Below are 21,520 nucleotides of genomic sequence, written 5' to 3' on the forward strand. Positions count from 1 at the left end.
CTTACTATTTACAAAGGGGAAAGGTACTTTCATAACAGAGACATGGCTAACGCCACTTTAACCACGTGCCAAAACTCAAAACGGGCGGAACTGCCATGTGCCTTCAGGACATGGTATCATAGGAAACATACACGTCACCTATTCAAGTCCTTGCTAAAATATGTAACCTCAAACTAATCTTGAGGAAGCAATAAACACACACAGAAGGTATTCCGTAAGACAACGGGCTTCGACGCCACAAAATGCAAATGACTAAAAAACGTGGAGATTAAAGATTAGAGGAGCCTTAGAGACATAAAACCAAAGGATACAATGGATACTGGCGTAAAAACAAAACAAAAAAAAATTGAAACAACTGGGGACCTTTGAATATGGATGACATAATGATATTTGAGAGATGTTTTCATAGTCTTAATGCTAAGTAGAAGAGTGTCCTGGCTTCTCAGGAAATGCTTGCTAAAATATTGAGGGGTAAAGTGTCATGGTATCTGCAACTTCCTTTCAAAATGATTCTGCAAAAACAAGTGTGGCAAAACTTAAAAACTGGTGAACACACGTAAAGGTACATGGCTATCCATGTACTATTCTTTTCTGTGTTTTGAAATTTTTCAAAATAAGAATCTGGAAGCAACCAAAGAAATGCAACTATTTCAATACACCTGGTTACTCTGCAAGTAATATGCCAAAAATAGAAAAAACTCCTGAATTTCAGTTAATTCAATTTCAAGTTCTTACAGCAATTTATTAAAAATATTTTATTACCTTAAAACTTTTGTGTATTTTTTAATGGCCATCTCCCAGTTCTGGGATTTGAAAAAAGTATTTCCAATGTTTTTTAAGTCTTCCGTTATTAATAAAATTTTATCTACCTGTATAAAAGAAAGAACACGAATATGTTGGGTTTGAGTATGTAACGCGGTTTAGCGCTAAGTTCTATCATTGAGACAGACTGATACAAAAAGCTCAAAATTTTAGTGCTAAATATTTTTAGCAGTTTAAGTACTTACACTTTAACCCACGTGAAAGTACTCACATCCTTTACATCTATGTCTGCATCCTCGGGGAAGTCTGGATGACTGTCACCAGATCCATCCTTGGGGAATATTCCCCAGTCGTCCCCTCCCTTCAGCTCTCCGCACTCTGCAGTAACGCACAACTGTAAAAACAACCCTGAACTGTAGACGCGTCTACCACGTTAACGGCGACTTCACAAAGAGTCTGGGTTTACAAGCTCTCCAGCTGCAAGGCGCGGGCAACGCCGTGCAAGCCGCCTCTAACACGACAGGCCGGCGTCGGGAGGCGCACCTCCCCGCACACTCCGGGGAGCGCAGCGGCGTCACTTCGCAGCAAACGCACTTGCTGCCGCTATCCAGAGCTCCGCGCACCCAGACTCAGCGGAAAGTGTCATCACTCCCCGCGGACCTCTCCTCACGTGCGGCACGTGCCTGCGACTCACTGACCACTGTTCCCTTTGCACACTGAGTGGCGGCCCCCCTCCTGCAGGTCTGAGCCCCCAGTTCCACTCACAGCCCTGCCCGTGAGGGTGGGTCTATGGTGGCCGCGTGGATTCACAGACGTTTAGAACACAAGCATCTGTGGAGTGACATAATCCAGTCTAAACCCTTAAATGATTCACGTAGGATGAGGAAACGGGCCAAGGAAAGTTAAATAACAAGAGCAAGCCTAAAGCACAAGTTAAACGGCAGAGAGGAGACCAAGGTTTCCTGGTTTCCTGCTCTCTCTGTAGTCGTGTACACACTGACTCAAAGCTTTGCAGGTCTAGGAGCGTTAAGTTACCAAAATCAGCAAGACTGATGCTGAAATCAAAACAACCTCCTTTTAAACTGCCCTCATCTCTCCCAGTGTAGAAAACAGCTTTGAAGAAAAAGTGGCAGGTCCAGGCTTCTTTAACAAGAGCCGTCCTCATGTCTTTCAGCTAACCATCATCTGAGCCTTTTACTTACGTTTCCTAAGACGGCAGCTAGGATAATGAGGGTATTACCCTGTCACTTGGTACTCACTTTGGCAGGTTTTTCACCTTTCACCTCCACGTTCTCCAGAATCCTTGCCACACCCATTCCTTTAATCACCTGGCCAAACACCACGTGTTTGCCATCCAAGTGAGGGGTCGGAGCCATGGTGATGAAGAACTGAGAGCCGTTTGTATTGCGGCCTGCGTTCGCCATGCTCAGTAATCCCTCCTTGTCGTGCTGCAGGAGTAAGCCATCGAAGAGAACCAAGGTTAGGGTTGCTGTCTGAACTACTCTCTACCAGCCACTCACAAAGCGAGGGTGGACCGCAGTACCATTTAGACCGCACGCTGTCGTGTAATCTTACTTCGTACCAACTGTGACCTTTAATTCACAAAACGTGGGATACTTAATCACTTTTTAGACTTTAAGAAAAGCTTATGAAACCGAATGAAGTAACAGAGACAATCGTGGGGGGCAGGGGTGGTACTTCTAAACCGGCCGTATTGAGAAAATGCTTACGCTTCATCTTTAAGATGAAGATCTAGTAATTCGGCTTTGCCCTTTCTTATGACGGGGGCGCTTTTTTCTGAAAAGCATTCAACAGGGCTCCCGCTCTCAGGCCTACATTATGATTCTTCCTTTATGATTCTTTACACTAAGAACAGCGAGGGACATTCAGTTTAGGCTGGAAGTTCCGTTAGGGCCTTTCCTACTCTCCAAGGAAGCCAAATATTACGGCTTTCATCCGGGTGAAGCACTTCTTCAGAGAATGCCCAGAAGGAACCGCCGTGTACCTCCCGAAACCCAACTTCTGCCTTGGCCCAGCCTGTTCAAAGGCTCTGTGGTCCCACTGTCTTCCTCCTTCCACCTGACCCTGAGGCTTCCTAAACGCACTCCTTGTTGGGCCACACGTGAACGCTCACGCTAGTCCTCCCGCCTAAGGTGCCTTTACCCCTCAACCTGTATCTAGCCCTGCCTTCCAGGCCACCAAGCGTGTAGAAGGCAAGAAGAACTAGATGCCCTTGCAAAAGGCCCCCTTGCTTTTTCTCCACATGTCCACCACATAATCTTAGTGTTCAGCCTTCTGGTAGCTTCCCTTTCTCCCTTCCAAAAGTTTGGTGCTTTTCCCATGATATTCAATATTATTAACCTTATTTCCTCAGCCTCCTCACACCTTCGTCCTTCCTCACTCACATCCCTCCCTCAAACTGGCATCTGTATTCTAGTTCCTTCTAACCAAATCTCAGCCACCTTGCGAGGTCCAGTTTGCCCAGCTTAAGTACCCATTCCCCCTCAGTGTCTTCCCTAATATATATCATACTTCTTTCCTACAGCATACACAAAGAGTCACAATCAACTTAGCATTTACTAGCGTATTATTATATTATTCTCCAGTTGTCCTATATGTTTTAATACTGTCTTTCTGGCAAGATTTTTAATTCCTTATCATGAAGGCGTTTAATTTTTCATAAACTCTGGCGCCAGTGACCAAGCCAAGCAATAAACTGTTTAAAAGACTGATGACATTTTATTCTCAAATTATCCTAATTACCTTGTTCATATTCCTCATTTCCAAAAAAGTCACTTTACTTTTGTACTTACACGTCCATTCTTATAACTTGAACGATGCAACACACCCCGATGGGGACAACTTGGGACAAGGAAGCTAAGAGGGCAGAGGCACCCTGACGTCCTTTAGGGGCCTGGACGTTCACCAGATCTGCTAGTCTGCAAATCCCCTGACACCCCAGCCATCAGCGATGCTTTCGCTGCTCTTCAGATTTAAGCATGAAGATGCACAAGTTACCACCCCTCTGACAAGCACATTTCTCCTGGAAACAGTTTTGCCATATGGTGGCCACCCTTAAAAACACATTGGCTTTACTGAAGTATATAAACCTGGATCACAATGAAATAGCTGTTGCATTCTTGCCAATAAAATCACTACTGGATGAAATTTTTTCGTATTTAAGATGTATATTTATGGGGTTTCCCTGGTGGCGCAGTGGTTAAGAATCCGCCTGCCAATGCAGGGGACACGGGTTCAAGCCCTGGTCCGGGAAGATCCCACATGCCGCGGAGCAACTAAGCCTGTGCGCCGCAACTACTGAGCCTGCGCTCTAGAGCCCGTGAGCCACAACTACTGAGCCCACGAGCCACAACTACTGAGCCCACGAGCCACAACTACTGAAGCCCGCGCACCTAGAGCCCATGCTCCGCAACAAGAGAAGCCACCGCAATGAGAAGCCGGCACACCGCAACGAAGAGCAGCCCCCGCTCGCTGCAACTAGAGAAAGCCTGCGTGCAGCAACAAAGACCCAACGCAGCCAAAAATAAATAAATTAAATAAATTTATTAACCAAAAAAGAGATGTATATTTACAAGTATGATACCTTTCACAAGTAAAGGAGATCTGAGCACATCTGAGGCATTTATCCTAATTCAACAAGTATCCCAGACACATAACAACCTTTATTATCAGCAACAAACACGCATTTTTGTCTACTTTACCTTATAATGGAAATTTTCATCTTCAAATTTTCCACCATAAATACTTTCTCCACCTGTCCCATTCTGATTTGAGAAGTCTCCACCCTGAATCATAAATTTCTTAATAACTACAAAAAAGGAAAATCACCATTAGAAGCCACGGACGACTGCAGCAAAGCTGACTAATGGACATGTCGTAATGAGGACAGCTGCTCTCCTGTCTTTCCCCACCCCCGTTCGCAACTCCAGACTCTTAAAAGGCTTTTCACACTCTGAGCCGCAGCTACTCCTACTCCCTGATGGCCCACTAACACTCAAAGAATCAGTTCATATGGCACCTCCCCTATAAAACTGTCAGACCCCAAAACTGGAACTCCTTATTCTTCTCCAACAGCATCTTGATTGTACCTCCCTTTTATCATATGTATCATAATGATCTGTCTCTCCCAGCAAACAATTAAGTACAGCAACTCCTTTTTTCCTCCTTGGTAACCACGTGCACGGCTGGGCACATAATGGTTACTCAAAAATGCTACTGAATAAACCAAGTATTCCCAAGAGGTTTGTTACACTGTAATCCAAGTACTTCAGCAAATATCACTTAGTAGCAAGGGTCCCCAGGAACACTGCCGCGCGCTCAGAGATTTCCCAGGACTCACGGAACTCAGTATCTGTCTGTATTACACGGATGTAGTAAGTAAGACGACACAGCTGGATGATAAAGAGAGAAGATACAGGCAGAGCCTGGAGGAATCCAGGTGTTCCCTTATGCTCCCTCGCTCCCACGAACGGTCACAGGGCACATTCCTCCTCCCCCCCCAGGCAAAGAAAGGCAGCAACATGTGCACAGTGTTTCTCCCCAGGAGAGCCCTGTAGAGACTCAGCACCCAAGGTCTCTGCTGGGGCTGACCCTGCAGGCACCGTCTGCCCAGCAGGAAGCAAAATTCCAGACTCCCACAGGAGAGCAGTGTCCAGAGTAAATCAGACTGCACAAGGCGTCGAGGCAGAGCAAGTCACCTTCAGGGTTCAGAGCGTGCTTCAAGCGCCACGCCCCCTGACTCCAGGCAATGGCCACCCCGCAAGTAGACTCTTCTAAGGCCAGCAGCCCCAGGCCTGCTAAGTTACCTCTTTTCTACACACCCTTTATTAGCATACGGGCACTCCTCCATTTATTGCGCTTTGCAGATACTGTGTTTTTTTTTTTTCTTTACAACTTGCAAGGCTTGTGGCAATCCTGCATAGAGCAAGTCTATCAGTGCCATTTTTTTCAAAAGCATTTGCTCATTTCATGTCTCTGTGTCACATTTTGATAATTCTTGCAATATTTCAAACTTTCATTATTATTTGTTATGGTGATCTGTGATGAGTAATCTTTGATGTTACTACTATAATTGTTTGGGCATTTTTTAGCAAAGAGTATTTTTAGATTAAGGTACATACTTTTTTTCCAGACATAATGCTATTACACACAACAGACTACAGTATAAACATAACTTTTACATGCACTGGGAAACAAAAAATTTGTGTGACTTGCTTTACTGCAATACTCGCTTCATTGCGGTGGCCTGGAACTGAACCTGCAGTATCTCCATGGTGTGCTTATATTTTGGTATTTTATTAAACGTGAAAGTAAATCAACAGTTTAAGTATTTTAAAATCACTGTTTTTTCTTAATCAAGTTTTAGAAAAATTTCAATACTCAATTATAGTTTAACTCATTTGTTTCTTCATTAAACAAATATTTATTGCGGGCCTACTCAATAACTATACTGGATGCTAAGGACAAAATGGTGAGAAGATACAGTTTCTGAACTCATGGAGCCTACAGTCTATTGGGGGAGCCATCAAATAATCACTGAACAAAGGTATGACTACACAGTGTGAAAAGTCACCTTTTCATCACACATCACACCAGGTGTCCAAGACACGGAATCTTTAGGTTGGCTGCAGTCTTCCCAAGCAATCCTGCCCAAGAAGTAGGCATGACTTTCTGCCACCAGGCAGTCAAGCTACCCAAGCTCTGTCTGTTTACCACGGCCACACCCTGGTGAAGCTCGGGTAGTCCATTTCTGTAGAAATAAACCTTAGTACCCGCCCATAATTAATTCCACCTTCCACAGCCCAACCTTTATGACACTGAGCTATCATCTCAGATGTCAAAGCATCCTTTTGGAAACGAACAGTAATTTTTTTTTTTTTTTTTTTTTGCGTCACACAGTTTGGAGGATTTTTTTTAATTGAGGTAAAATTTACATAGCATAAAATTAACCACTAACCATTTTAAAGTGTACAATTCAGTGACATTTAGTACATTCACAGTATTGGTAATTATCACCTCTGTCTAGTTTCAAGTTCTTTTCATCACCCCAAAACGAAACCTTGTACAAATTAAAAGCAGTCACTCCCCATCCCTCTACCCCTAGCCCCTGGCAACCACCAATCTGCCTTCTGTCTCTATGGATTTATCTATTCTGGATATTTCATATAAATGAAGTTATACAATAAGTGACCTTTTGTGTCTTGCTTTTATCACTTAGCATAATATTTTCGAGGTTTGTACCCATGGTACCATGTATCAGTACTTCATTACTTTTTATGGCTGAATAATAATCTATTATATGTAATTGTTAACTCTCACCCTCTACTTAGTGTTTTCTTCCCTAACTCCTAAAGAACAGGATTCAATCACCTATACGGAGAACCAGATTCAGAAAACGCATACGTACTTCGATGGAAAGGACATCCTTTGAAATGTAGAGGTTTCCCAGTGGTGGGTCCAATGCCTTTTTCTCCTGTACACAATGCACGAAAATTTTCTGCAGTTTTGGGTACAATATCTGCAAACAATTCCAAGACAATTCGACCCACTGAAAGGAAAAATGAAACTGTGTCAGTATGCAAAACAACCAGCTTAATAAGCAAATGGTAAAAGGAGAGTTGGTAAAATTATGGTGACTGAAATACCAAGTTCTCTTTTTTGGTCATTTTTCTAATATTCAAATTCAGTCTACCTCATGTTAAGTATCATGTATCTAGATGAATTTGAAACAATTATTTTACTACATCTTACAAAGGATCATCAACACAGCAGCCAGAAGAGTAGCACCATTTAAGGACACCATGAACTAGGAATGGTTTTCATTTGATTAATTTCTCTGACATGTGCTCATAACTTCCCATCATCAAGTAACCAACAGGAGAAGATGAAACATCCTGAGGGGTCACCTTGGCCATGCTGCAGGTACAGCTGTAGTCTTTGTGCTCTGTGGAACCTGCCCAGTGCTGCCTCTGAAGCAAAATCTGAAAAGTTCACATTCTAGACAATTCCTAAGGCAGGTAAAAGATAAACCTGGCACTAAATTTCAAAACAAAATGAATGTACTGATACATATAAGTGTGTGTGTGTGTGTGTGTGTGTGTGTGTGTGTGCGCGCGCGCGCGCGTGGTCAATGGAAGAGGATCACCTCCGCACCAGTAAGCAAAGGATGTTGCAGCCCTCGAGCCCTCTCATTACAGCCGCCTGGACGGCGAGCCCTGCGGGAGCTCAGCACAAAGACCAACGGGCTGCCCAGTGCCAAGCCCACCGAGCCCTCAGCCGCTGCAGCCAGCCCAAAGGTGCCCCCTGAGGAGACTCAGGGTCAGAAAGCACAGGACGCTGGCCCCCGGCAGCCGAGGTGCACGTCCAAGGAAGGGTTTCAGTGAGCCCGGACTTTTGCATCTCCCCATACACAGAAAAGAGCGGCGTCCCTTAACTTGACATGTCTGGTTTCCTCTGTTAACGGTCACCTTTTGATGTTCCCACGACCCGGTTTTTGTTGCAAGAACTCCCACATATCCCAGCTCCTCCCTTAGCCCTTCACAGCAGTCCTCAGAGCTGTCTGCCAGGCTGCACCCCGGGCTTAACGTCCTCAGTTTTGCCCACCAAATAAAACAAAAATCCGTAACTTTTATACGGTGCTTTTTTTTTTTTTTTTTTTCCAGCCAACAGTGTGTATCCATAACCGTCCCCCCGGTCCCTGAATGCGGATGTCTCCTTGCTCACACATTCAAACACACCGCGAGCAACTCAGCTACAAAGCAATGCGCTGATTCACCAGGTCTCAGGCGCCTCCGAGCTGCCACCGTAGCCTAGGCAACCACACCGCCACACGCACCTCACTTTCCCCAACGCCGACACAGAGGCGATGGCCACCGAGCTGAACGGACCTCTAAGTTAAGAATCCGTAGCAAGGAGGAAAAAACGCAAAAATCGCTTTAATTTACAGATATCGCGTTAACTGCTGATACACGTCTCGTGGCAAGAGACACAGGGAGATGGGAGCCCCCCGAGACGCATAACCGGGGTTTTCTGAATGTCCCCCAAACATAAAAGCAGGTGGTGGGGAAGGGCGGCCAAGTCGGGCGAGACAGACCCAAAGGCCGCCACCACCCCCGGACAGAAACTTCCAGAAACTTCCGCACGCCCCACGGCACCGGTACAAGGTCGCGGGCCCGCCCCAGCCTCTGGGACCCCGACCCCCGGAGCCCCGCCTCCTCCTCACCTCGCTCCCCTCCGACGTCCACGTCCAAGAAGACTCGGGGGTTACTGGGGTTGGACGGCTTAGCCTGGGGGGACGGGTGCGACATTGTGGCCCGCAGACGCGTCCGCGAGCGCCTCGGAACACCCCGTGGCCGCCGCGCAGCCTGAACCCCAAAGCCGCTGCGTCTGCGAAGAACCGCGGCGCTGGCGAGCCGCTTCCGACAGGGGCCCGGAGGCCTCGGCTCGACTTCCGGCGTCTCCGCCCGACTTCCGGCATCACAGCCCGACTTCCGGCGTCTCCGCCCGACTTCCGGCGTCTCCGCCCGACTTCCGGCGTCTCCGCCCAACTTCCGGCGTCTCCGCCCAACTTCCGGCGTCGCCTCCCGACCTGCGGCGGCGTCTGCCTGCGCTCCCGGCCGTGCTCGCCTGGCCGTGCTTTCTCTGCCCCCGCTCCTCCCTCTTTTCTCGCTCACTGAAGCCGCAGCCCCAGTTGTTTCTGTCCCTGTCGCTCGAGCTTCATGGCTCTTCCTGCCGTCGTGGCGTGGGGGAGAGCGTGTCGGACGGCCACGCCCCTTCCAGCCTCCGGGCCCCGCTCACTGGCGAGGGGCCGCTTCTGTGAAGCTCCGTCTGTCTGGGAAACGGGGCAGGAAATGCCCAAGTCCGGGGGTCTGGGGCAGCCTGGCGGCGGCGCGTCCCTGCTCCCCGGGCCGGGCCGGGGCGGCCGTGTTGTGCTTCGATCCTCGCCCGGCCGTGGGAGTGAGGCGGGGGCCGGGCGGAGGGTTCCCGGCGCCGCGGCCTTGCTGTCGCCCCCCGGGCAAGAATTGTCTTGTCTTTTCCTCTTTCTGTCCCCGACGCCTCTCCCGGTGTCTGGCCTTGAGAATGTTTATGAGAAAATGTTAGCAAGAGCGTTCGTCTCCACGTGCCTTTGTGGACAACTCCAGAAGGGCCGCTCCATCAGCTTCTCGCGCTGACCGTTTCAAACTCCGGCGCCTTAAAATGACCGTAGGGGCCTCCCTGGGGGTCCAGTGGTCAAGAACCCGCCTTCCAGTGCAGGGGACGCGGGTGCCATCCCTGGTCGGGGAGCTAAGCTCCCACGTGCCGCCGGGCAAACGACCCAGCGCAGCCAAAAAAAGAACAGTTACTGTAAAATGTTAATTTCTTATGAGTTGATGTCCTTCGGTTTCATGGTGTTTATCCGTTCTGTTTCCCTGAAGATCCAGAAGGGCTCAGCACATAACCTCTGGGCCCCTTGATAAATAAGAGTCGATATAAACTGTTCCCTAACCCAGTCTCATTTCCGGTTGTAAACTGGTAACTTGAACTTTGCCTCCAAATATCAAAGGATACATAAAAATTAAAATTTTTATTCTGATTTACTAGCTTAAAAGCAGCTTTTAGCTTATTATTCCAAAAATTGTCACTTTTACGCCGTAACCTCATAACCATTCTTACCAAGATGAATATCCTGATTAACTAGGCAGCATAACTAAGCACTTCTACTTGGCTGTCAGACTTTGGGGGGTTCAAATTCAATCTCTAATAGATACTATCCTGTGACTCTGGACAAATTACGTAGCCTCTCTGCCTCAGTTTCCTCATCTAAATCTGGGTAATAATATGTATATTTTAAGGCTTTTATAGGATTAAGTGAATTATCTAGGTGCTTTAGTATCTGACCCACAGTAAGTACTCAATAAGTGTAAGCAATTACTAACCATAAATAGCCAATACTTTATTATAATAATTACTAATATCAGCATATTTAAAAATGAAGTTAAAACTGCAAAGGTGCTTTGAGGCTGCCTCTGCATTCTTAGAAAAGAGAACGTGATTCTTCCTGTTATTACAGGTTTCTGGGTGTAAGAGACTAATCCAAATGTTACTCTCACTGTGTCTAGAGTTCTCACAGTAAAGTAACAGCTTTATATAAACTGTCATATTCCTCGAATCAACCCGAATAACAGAATCATACCTTTGAAAACCTCTCCAGAACTGATCTCTAGTGAGAAGATAAATCCTAGAAGACAACGTGTCACTCTGCTTAGTTAAGACAGGGCTTCTGAGTTCTGAAGTCTTGCCCATGTGTAGCTAGAACAGAGCCAAGACTATGCACTATCTGTAAAGGCTAAGGACACAATTTCATCCCAAGAGAGGGAAGAATATTATTCCGAAGAGCCTATTACTGTTTCTGTCTGTTCCTCGTTAAGTGTGGCAGGATAATATTAACAGGTTGCCTCCTCCAACCACTATTCTCTTGCTGTTTCTGTGCATCACTCCACCCCAAACGAGCAGCGAGGCATTCTGTGCTTATTGCTTTAAGGGAAGATGTGACAGCAAAGAAAGCGTCCTTCCTGGCTTTGGTGTTGCAAAAGGCTTGGCTTTACAGGAACAAAAAAGACTCCTGGCAGAGCAAGAGATTTGGATAAAACATGTTTTGTAAGAGCCTGGCTTTCCACTCGCAGAGAAAACTAAAACAAACCCATCTCCTGTGCTGGGGACCAAGGAGGCTGTGAGTGGTACAGAGGGGAGAGAAGGAAGGGAGCAGTGGGGGCCGGTCTCCACTGTCCCCGAGATCGGGAGTCTGAACCAAGCTCCCCAGTCCCATCCCTGGGACACTGCAGACCTCCATAGTTGGGTTTGTGAGATCCGAGAGCAGGAGGAAGGTGTGCCCAGAGACCTGAACACAGCCCAGGAAGGCAGTGGGCCCAGAGAGAGAATATGGCCTCATGGGACTCATGGCGTGAGTAGGTAGATGGCAACTAGACGGACTCTCAAAGACCTCCTGTGCCCTAACTGGGAATGCGAGCAAAACGGTATCCTTGTATATCCAGGTGTGCCCGTGGAAGAGGAAAGACACGCCCACACTTCAAGGGAGCTTGCAGAAGGGAACTCTGAGCCCAACAGAGGCTGGGGAAACTGATGACTGTGTTAAGATGCTGAGTTTCTCACTGGATGCCCATGTAGAAAATTGGCACTGGAAACCAGAGGCTCCCAACCTAAACACTCGTCACCAAACTAGACATTCTCAAATTCAGATCCAACCGCGGGGGTGGTGGGAGATACCAGGAATTGGCAGAGATTATGGTATCACCAACCCTTTGGAAGAGGCAATTCAAAACTGAACTTAAGGTGAGTTATAGAAAAATAAACTTGTGTTTGTACCTTCACATGGGAATAGGCTGTGATAAGGACCCAGACCAGTTTGAAGTAACACCCAACCCCACTGTCAAAGGTAAGAAATCAGGAAGAACACCAGGGACTGGGGAGAAAGCTCAGGATCTTAGATGTTAAGAGTCAGCCTCCGACAGCAAAATCAGAACTCGGGGAAGAGGTCCACATGCAACTCTCTAAGGAGACAACATGAATCTGCTCCTAGAAGGAGCGCTGGTGTTGATGAGGCGGTAACGTGTCGGAGAAGGTCCTAAATGAGGACCACTGCTCTGAACCACTCAGAGAAACGGCTGCTTCCAGTACAAGGTCAATCATTAAACATAAGAGTGGAAAAGCAGCGCACAGGCTCTGCCTGCTAGGTGTGAGACTCTAAGGATAATTGTAGGTCTTCCGAGTGGGAACGTTGAACCAACGGAAGACAGCAGATGCCACCAGGGGACAGCAGAGTCTCTGCCATGAGCAGAAATCATCCCGCAGACAGAAATGGTGCCATGCGCTCTGGGCCTGAGGACCCCCATGTGACAAGATCCATCCTCCAGGAGCTGGAGGTGATGCGACCAAAAAGGGTATTGATGACCGGTGCACAGAGACACCAGGTAAGAGGGTTTATGTCTACTCCTTTCCTGAGGAGTAATAAGATTCATTCTGTTTTCCATTGCAAAATGTGTATTTCTCCGATAGACCAAAACCAATGATACACTAATGTGAACCCCAAAAACCATTGTTGAAATCCTTAGTATTCCTTCTCTCCGAAGAAGAATGTTCACATTCATCTACAAGGACTTCCTCAAAATGGATTTCATAATTATCACAAACAGAAAAAACACTAACCAACACCCGCTGCTCATTGCTGTGTGCCAGCCTCTGTGCTGAGTGCTTTACATAATTAATGTTATTTAATCCTCAACATAACTCTGTGTCATAGGTGATCTTAACATCCTATTTTACTTACCAGGCAAATAAGTGCTAGCCAGGTCCCGAAAGTTGCCTGATGTGGCCTCCTAAGCCAATTCACCATGTACTAGAAAGATGGCACCTGACACTCTATCTTTAAACCTATAAGATTTAAACACTGTGTAAGAAACTCCAAGATATTTAAAGGGCCCCGAGCTCCTTGTGACATCAGCACTGGACTTGGTTTATCCTTCTATAACTTGGCTTTGACCTGGCATCTTAAAACAGTTTAGGCTTCTAGACCTTTTGTAAGTCATTCTCTATCTATAGAATGTGAACCGAGGCAAATAATACACTTTTCCATAGAAAAAGTAAATAATAAAATTTCCTCCTAATCACTTCGCACAGAGATTAGAGAGTTGGTGCCAGTCTTCTGGCATCTCCATGAATTTCCCTAATTCGGGGCAGAGATTGAAGGCAAAAGAAACTAATAGACATGCAAGTAACAAATCCTGGTGACTGACTGAAGGGTTACCCTAAGTAGAAGCGTCTGTATAGAGAAGGTCTGTTAGGCCCTTTTGATTGACAGAGACTTTTGTAATATGTTGAGGATTTAGGATTATCTCTAAAGAGGCAACGTAGGATTTTTAGCAGGGTTAACATTAAAAGATTTGCATTTTTAAAGATTACTCCGGTTCTAGCATGGAGAACAAAATCAAAGGAGCTGTAACAGATGGAAGGAGGGATGTGCACCACTTAGTAGTGGTGAGAGGTGACTCTAGTTGTGCAACGACGCTGATAGTAAAGATGGATAAAATTGATAGATGAGAAAGCCAAATGGGGAGGGAGGTGTGAAATCAACAGCTCCAAGCAATGGATTGGATATGGGATGTGACAGAGGACGGAGGAAGGACCGACCACACCTGGAGATGGGGAGGCTATTTGCGATTTATGGTGGGAAACTGGAAGAAGATAATATTTGAGCAGAATATCCTAAGTCTGGTCATGGATACATTGAGTTTGAGGTACCCTTGAGACATTCGAGTGGGGGTGTTGAATAGTTAATTGGATATATCATGGGGGAGGTCTAAGATCAAGATGGAAATTTAGGGGTCATTAGTATACGGGTGACAATTTCATGGGGACAGGTGTGATTTCTGGGGGAACAGAGCAGAGGGTGAGTAGAGAAGAGGTCCGAGGGCAGAGCCTTGAGGAACCGCAACATTTAAAGGCCCAGGAGAGAAGGATATGTCTGAAATGGAGGCAGAGAAGAAAAGTCGGAAACACACCAAGGAAAGAATGTGGTGTCTGGGGGCTCCCTGGAAGTCCAGTGGTCAGCACTCCGCGCTCTCACTGCCAAGAGCCTGGGTTCAGTCCCTGGTCGGGGAACTAAGATCCCACAAGCTGTGCAGCGCAGCCAAAAAATAAAAAAAACAGAATGCGGTATCATGGAAAGAAAGAATGTTTCAAGGAGAAAGTGAAAAGCAGGTTGACAGGTAAACGTGGGAGGTCAAGTAAAAAGAGGACTGAAAACATCCACTGAATATAGTGACCACGGAGGTCTTTGATGACCTTGCTCTGGCATTAATAATCAATGGTATTACATCGCTAATGGAATAATTTGGGATTACTAATATCTTAAATTCATAGTAGTAACATTTATTCCCAATAATCTTAACATTAGTTTTAATGTCCTTAAACTTACTGAAAATGATAAGTACAGTATAGAATTCCTGTAAACATTTAAACGTCTTTGGAAAAAGAGGGTTTTTTTTCCCACAGCGTGATCCAGTTCCTTTGGCAGAATGATTTGTGGGAATTAAAAGAACTAACGTTGCTGAATATCTACTGTGTGCCTGATGCTTTCACGTGCCTTGTAAGCATCGTCTGCATCCTAGCGTCCAAGTCAACCGTTCTAGATCAACACTGATGGCTGGTGGTGACAGTCTGAAGTTCAAAAAGGTGAGTTGTCACATGGAAGGTTTTGAGTCCTCTTTCCTGTACCACATCCCACCAAAGTTGTGGTGTCCACAACTGAACTCTCACCTGCAAGTCCCCACACTCAAATTACATTCTCCTCGTGTCGTACCTTCCCTATTTTTTTTAAAAGTATCATGGGCTAGAAATGTTTAAGCTCTCACTCTGCAGAAGCAGAAAGCGTCTGGCAGGCAGCCGGTCCTCAGAAATGTTCCTTGTCACAATCTGTCGGGTTCCCTCTATAACATTCTCAAATCCACCTCCCTTCTCTTCAGGAGCTTTCACACTCAGATGGAATTGTCATTGATGGGTCTGCCATCTCTAGGTTCCCCCCTAATTTATAAGAGGAGCATTAAATAACATGATGGATGGAGTTCCTGATAATACCAAAACACAGACTCTACTACTCCCCAAGTCTTTTTCTTGTATTGACCCTCAAAAACAAGTATACAAAGGAACATATTGTTAAGTCATTTTTACAGGTGGCCAGAATAGTACTGTCTATTGAGGGGTATAGATTTCTAGAATTCAAATTCGAAGGATGGCTATGTTTAGTGAAATCAGGGCTTAGTGCTTATCATGTTCTTTTTGCAATTCCTGCTGACGGTTACGTGGTATCAGCTAGGCTTTTAACAGGCTCTGAATTGTGGCTCCATCATTGAGATGACAAGTGACAATGTGAAATGAAGGGTTTCTATGCTGTTGATAGGAGAGTCATTCGAGTGCCCTGGATAGCAGACCAGTGTGAAGCAGAGAAATGAGCTTGTATTTTTGCCCACAGAAAGGAATATCTCACCTTGCTAAGAAGAAAGTTTTCGGAGAGGGTTATGACTTTTCTCAGATCGCAACAATGGATCTATTTAAGTCCTGGAACTCTGCTGGTTGCCCCAGAAATCTGTACTACAAAGCATCATCCAAAAAAAGAGTCAACCTTGACTGTAAAACCTGTGAGGCTGGTGTTTGAATCCCTTTTCACAGAAGAGGAAACCAGGTAGAAGAGGCTAAAGAACATGTCCCAAGGCTATGCTGTCAGAGCTGTCAGGCCGTGAAACATGCTGGCTAGGTCACCAAGAGCATTGCTCTTTCTCTATCTGGATGTTTGGGAATATCTGCCAATAAAACAGTTTTGTTTTTATCATTAGTGATGATAGTTTTATCCTTGTTGCTTTTGAGAAAAAATTAGCCAGCCGGTTCAGCTGCTTCTTGAGTATTCCCTTAAAAGTGATCAGTGGACCATGCTGTTGGAAGGAGGCTGTGTGTTCAGGTCATTAAAAAATAACAAATCTTGGACTTCCCTGGTGGTGCAGTGGTTAAGAATCCACCTGCCAATGCAGGGGACAAGGGTTCGAGCCCTGGTCCGGGAAGATCCCACATGCCGCGGAGCAACTAAGCCCGCGTGCCACAACTACTGAAGCCCACGTGCCTAGAACCTGTGCTCCGCAACAAGAGAAGCCACCGCAATGAGAAGCCCACGCACCTCAACGAAGAGTAGCCCCTGCTCGCCGCAACTAGAGAAAGCCCACGCGCAGCAACGAAGACCCAACGCAGCCATAAATAAATAAATAAATAAAATTTAAATAAGTAAATAACAAATCTTTTAAGCTTCAAATGGAGAATTTAGATCATAATTATTTAGTACACAGTTGAATTGGAATGGGATCTAGGAAAACAGAATTCCTCTGTACTCAGATTCTTGAGGCATGCTGGATGAGGACCCTATTCATTTGAGTTTGCTTTTATATCTAGGAAAATACTCAGATATAATAAAGCGATAATACTTGCTGAAGTATTTCCATTAGTAGTATAACATCTACTGAGAAAAACTGTCTTTATTCAGCCGACATTACTGAGTACCTAATACCTGCCAGGCCTGACATGTAGTTATAAGAAGCAGAAATAGAATTGCTGTTTTTAAGGGGTTCACTGTCTTACAAAAGAGACAAATCATTATAATATACGTATAATGTGTATAATTTGTGTATAATAATGCGTATACATAATAACACGTATGATACTCAAGACACTGTGGGAAAACAATGGGAGCTTCAACTTTGGAGATCGCTAACAATTTTATAGGCGAGACACCATTTGATCTAAGTCTTCTTACATTCCAGAAAATACTTCACCAGCCTAGAGGGACACCTGCTAATATTATACATGTAGCGTGGCCTAAAAACTGTTTACGTCTAAGAAATTAAAAACCAGACAGAGAAAAGCTGTTATTCCCAAAGTATGGGGGAGAACACGGTGGAATGGTAACAGTAGAACATCCGATAAGAACGAGACCTAGATGCTCAGTTTATTGAGGAGAAAGGTACTGCATCCTGATGGTCTAAATACGTGAAAGTCAAAGAGAAAAAGAACTCTCCGTGTATTCACAGTTCGTCCAGATTTGCTCCAAACTCAGAACTGAAAGCAAAACTCGACTATAAATAAACAAATAATTCCAGAGTACGTTCAGTGTTTTCATTCCTTATTCAAAATCTAAGAATGTTTGAGAGACGCTTAAGTGACATATTATCTACCCAAAACTCTCAATTGCTCAAAGACTAACTCATGAGACATTTTCATTTGTATATGGAAAACGTTTCCTCCTAGTCATGTTGTTTGCCTAAGTAGAATTATTTTTTTATAATTAATTTTTATTGGAGTATAGTTGATGTACAGTGTTGTGTTAGTTTCAGGTGTACAGCACAAGGAATCAGTTATACGTATACACAGGTCCACTCTTTTCTAGATTCTTTTCCCATAGAGATCATTACAAAGGACTGAGTAGAGTTTCCTGTGCTCCACAGCAGGTCCTTATTAGTTACCTATTTTACGTATAAAGTGTATCCATATCAGTCCCAATCTCCCAGTTTATCCCTCCCCACCCTTATTCCATAACCATAAGCTTGCTTTCTACATCTGTGGCTCTATTTCTGTTTTGTAAATAAATTCGTTTGTGTCGTTTGTTTTCGATTCCACTTACAAGCGATACCATATGATGTTTGTCTTTCCCTGTCTGCCGTACTTCGCTCAGTGTGACAGTCTCTGGGTCCATCCGTGGTGCTGCAAACGGCCTTATTTCGCTCTTTTTTACGGCCGAGTCGTATTCCGTCGTGTATATGTGCCACAGCCTCTTCATCCACTCCTCTGTCCACGGACACTTAGTGGATTTTCTAACTTACCGGACAGCAGTGTCGGGGGAAGGTGGAGCCGGACCGGGAGCCGAGCCGGGCGGAGCGGCAGCAGGCGGGGCCGGGCTCTGGGAGCCGCGGCCCCGGGCGCCGCGCACACCGCACACCGGCGCCGCCCTTGGCCGGCGGCACAGCGGCGGGCGGGCAGCGCGGACGGCGCAGGCGCGGGCCTGGGCCCCGGAGACGGCGCCGGCCGCCCACGCTCCTTCCGTGGGGCTGCGCCCGGGAGTGCCGGTGCTCGGCCAGCCGCTGCTCTAGCGAAGCTGCTCGTCCCGGGGGGTCGCGAACCGATGCCCGCCCCCCACCACTGGGACCAGCGTGCCGGAGAGGAAGGTCCTCTCCCCGCCGAGCGTCTCCACCCGAGCCGAGGACCCTGCGCGGTGGCTGGGAGGGAAGCTAGGGCTGTGCCGAGGCCTGAGCCCCCGGCTGGCGCCCACCGCCCTCTGCACCGTGACCCAGGCGGCGTGCAGAAGGTTCTCCCTCCGGACGAGATCGAGCAGGTTGCCGTCAACGTGGCACGAAGACGTCTCTGACGACGGTGGTGAAGGAGACCTCCTGCCTGATGATGAGGATGCAGGGCGTGTCCCACATGCTGGCCCACCCGCTGCGTGGCATCTCAGCGCGCTGCGTGGTCCAGTTCGTGGGAGGAAGGCCAAGTACAGCGGAAAGTTGAGCTCCATTGGGAAGATTTTCACAGAAGAGGGGCTGCTGGGATTCTTTGTCGGCTTGATCCCTCACCTCCTGGGAGCTGTGGTTTCCTTGCCGGGCTGTAACCTGCCGGCCCGCTTCCTCAGTGCCTACCTAGTGGGTGACAGTGTCGGTGACACCCCAGGGGGGCTGGGGAACGACCAGAATCCAGGTTCGCGGTTCGGCCAGGCCCTGGCCATCCAGAGCCACCCCAGATTTGTGATGGGGATGGCAGTGAGCGCGCTGGCCTACCCCTTCCTGCTGGTGGGCGGTCTCATGGCTGTGAACACCTGCAGCCTGGGCTCCCGCCTCACTGCTCAGTGTTCGAATCCGGATCCGCTGCTGCAAGGACCCGAGTGTGCAGGGCCAGTGCTTCCGAAGCTCCAGCCTGCTTCTCTGCCGGGTGTCATCAGGATCATACGTTGCCCCGGAGTAACCTGAATCACCTAAAAACACACGCTGTCTCAGCCCGGACACCGTGGGTGAGGCCTGACCATCGTGGGACACCTGTAAGATGACCAACCCAGCAACACCTAGATGTGCTCCAGGCCAGCTGGGCTTCAGTGTCCGTATGTGCCATGCGTCTGTCCAGAAGCAGGGGCTGGGTGGCAGTGAGACCGCGTCCAGTGGATTGGTCACTGTGAGGCCTGGGGAATTGGGGCAGAATCCCCTTACTTTGCAGATTTCCCGAGTCTGCCTCGTGCAGGGGGCCAGAGAATGGCTCGTGGAGCCTGAGGTTGGATGAGCAAAGGCTCGTGAGGTCAGATCCCAGCCCCCATTCACAGCCCTCGGGTCAGCCCCAGCTCTCATCCTGCAGCTCAGCTGGGAGCTTCGTTCTCCTGCTTCATAAATAAGGTGTGATCCCCTTTCAGGAGCCACCGGTGACTGCTCAGAATGCGTCCCCCTTGTCAAATGCTCGTCGGTTTCATGGTGACGCCTCCTGTGCAGGATATGGCCACCTGTGCGGTTGTGAACACCCAGATGTTAGGTAGATGAGTGTCTCTAGTCCTATCCAGTTGGAAGTTCCTAATAAGATCTGACCCTTTTTCCCTCAAATAAATGCACTGGTGGTGATTTCGAAGAAAGTAAAATAAAATAAAATTGCCAGGTATTTTAACACCGTTTATGAGAAATGTAAATGGTAACAGACCCAGATTGTGGGACTGCATGGGCTCAAAGAAATGCCTTTATAATTTATAGTAAGGCAAATATTATTGTTTAAAATTATTTGTATATTATAAAATTTATAGTATTTAATTTTTGAACAGGTGATTTTTAAAATTCTCTACATATCTTTTAGTGGAAGATCATCAATTACCATTAAACTGAAATTTTAAATAAGCACTAATATGTATCGCATGCTGATGTGTCACCAGTGTTCTATATACTTTATATCAATTTACTTTTTAAGAAATGATTTACAGGGCTTCCCTGGTGGTGCAGTGGTTGAGAATCCGCCTGCCAATGCAGGGGACACGGGTTCGATCCCTGGTCCGGGAGGACCCCACATGCTGCGGAGCAACAAAGCCCGCGAGCCGCAACTGCTGAAGCCCGCGCGCCTAGAGCCCGTGCTCCGCAACAAGAGAAGCCACCACAGTGAGAAGCCCCTGCACCGCAATGAAGAGCAGCCCCTGCTCGCCGCAACTAGAGAAAAGCCTGCGCACAGCAACAAAGACCCAACGCAGCCAAAAATAAATAAATAAAATAAAATAAAATTAAAAAAAATTACATGTTCAAAGAATATAATCAAAAAATGAAAAAGGTATAGAGTGAAAAGCTTTCTGGCCACTGAAGAAATACTTCAAAAATTTCCACCAGAAAATTCCAGCTTTAGGGGAAATCAATGCTACCATTTTCTTAAGTGTTTTTCTTGAGCTTTTCTGTGATTATACAAATATATATATATATATATATATATATATATATTTCCATCCCCTGTTTTTACACACTGTTCTACACCTTGCTTCTGATTAGCAGTATATCCTGGTAATATCTCATTCGACGGCATAAATATTTCCTTGTTCTTTATTACAGCATGGTACTTGATTGCATGAGTCCATCGGAACAAACCCTTATAGATGGAAATTTAGGTTTTTTCCACTCTATTCTTACTGTAACAGCACTGCAATAAATATCTGCTACAGTTATCAATTTGCTCATTTACAAGTACATCTGTTCAATAAATTCCAGCTAGAGGAAGTGCTGGTCAGAGGTATGTGTGTGCCTTTGATAGATATTGAGAGATACTGTAAACTGTGTTATGTGGGGGCTGTATCGATGTACGCCCCCTTGAGCAGTATACCTGTCTCCACCAGACTGTCACCATCAGAGGTGTTATTGATCTTTTTGATCTTTGCCAATCAGATAGGAAGTGCCATATTTTGCTTTAAATGGATTTTCTTATTAATCCCTATAACAATAAGTACTATTATTATCACCATTTTATATATGAGAAATTAAAGCTTACAGAAGTTGGGATACTTGCTCAAAGTTACTCAGATAAAAGTTGGAAGAATCAAGATTAAACTCACCCTTGTCTGTGTCTTAAAACTCCTAACCATTAAGGAACACAGCCAAAATGTCTTGAAACTTAAGTTATATTTCTTATAATTATTTTTGATGATTCAGAA

General features: G+C 46.2%; 1 protein-coding gene, 1 long non-coding RNA gene and 1 pseudogene across 5 annotated transcripts in view; 2 read left to right on the top strand and 1 right to left on the bottom strand.

Moving 5' to 3' along the window:
- Nucleotides 1-18,470, bottom strand: part of PPID (peptidylprolyl isomerase D) — a 29,767-nt gene extending 11,297 nt beyond the window's left edge. Inside the window, exons 1-6 of one of the 3 annotated variants that reach the window (XM_082461829.1) lie at nucleotides 9,005-9,231; nucleotides 7,190-7,330; nucleotides 4,485-4,591; nucleotides 2,022-2,210; nucleotides 1,034-1,156; nucleotides 763-869 (exon numbers count right to left, since the gene is read on the bottom strand). In XM_082461829.1, the coding sequence (XP_082317955.1) occupies nucleotides 763-869; nucleotides 1,034-1,156; nucleotides 2,022-2,210; nucleotides 4,485-4,591; nucleotides 7,190-7,330; nucleotides 9,005-9,089 (752 nt within the window). In that variant the 5' untranslated portion in view covers nucleotides 9,090-9,231. Of the gene's footprint in view, nucleotides 1-762; nucleotides 870-1,033; nucleotides 1,157-2,021; nucleotides 2,211-4,484; nucleotides 4,592-7,189; nucleotides 7,331-9,004; nucleotides 9,451-17,995 lie in introns of those variants that run through there. The other 2 variants (XM_082461830.1, XM_082461831.1) reach the window with 2 other exon arrangements.
- On the top strand, nucleotides 9,450-17,973 carry LOC309660831. Its single transcript, XR_014263658.1, has 2 exons — nucleotides 9,450-15,009; nucleotides 15,806-17,973. It is a non-coding gene; the product is annotated as an uncharacterized lncRNA (long non-coding RNA).
- Nucleotides 18,468-21,041, top strand: LOC309661478 (mitochondrial carrier homolog 1 pseudogene; annotated as a pseudogene). Its single transcript has one exon. The product of its transcript is annotated as a mitochondrial carrier homolog 1 pseudogene (transcript).
- The last annotated feature ends 479 nt before the right edge of the window (nucleotides 21,042-21,520 follow it).

Source organism: Balaenoptera physalus (assembly GCF_965194825.1).
Source record: "Balaenoptera physalus genome assembly, chromosome: 5".
In the NCBI taxonomy this organism is placed as follows: Eukaryota; Metazoa; Chordata; class Mammalia; order Artiodactyla; family Balaenopteridae; genus Balaenoptera; species Balaenoptera physalus.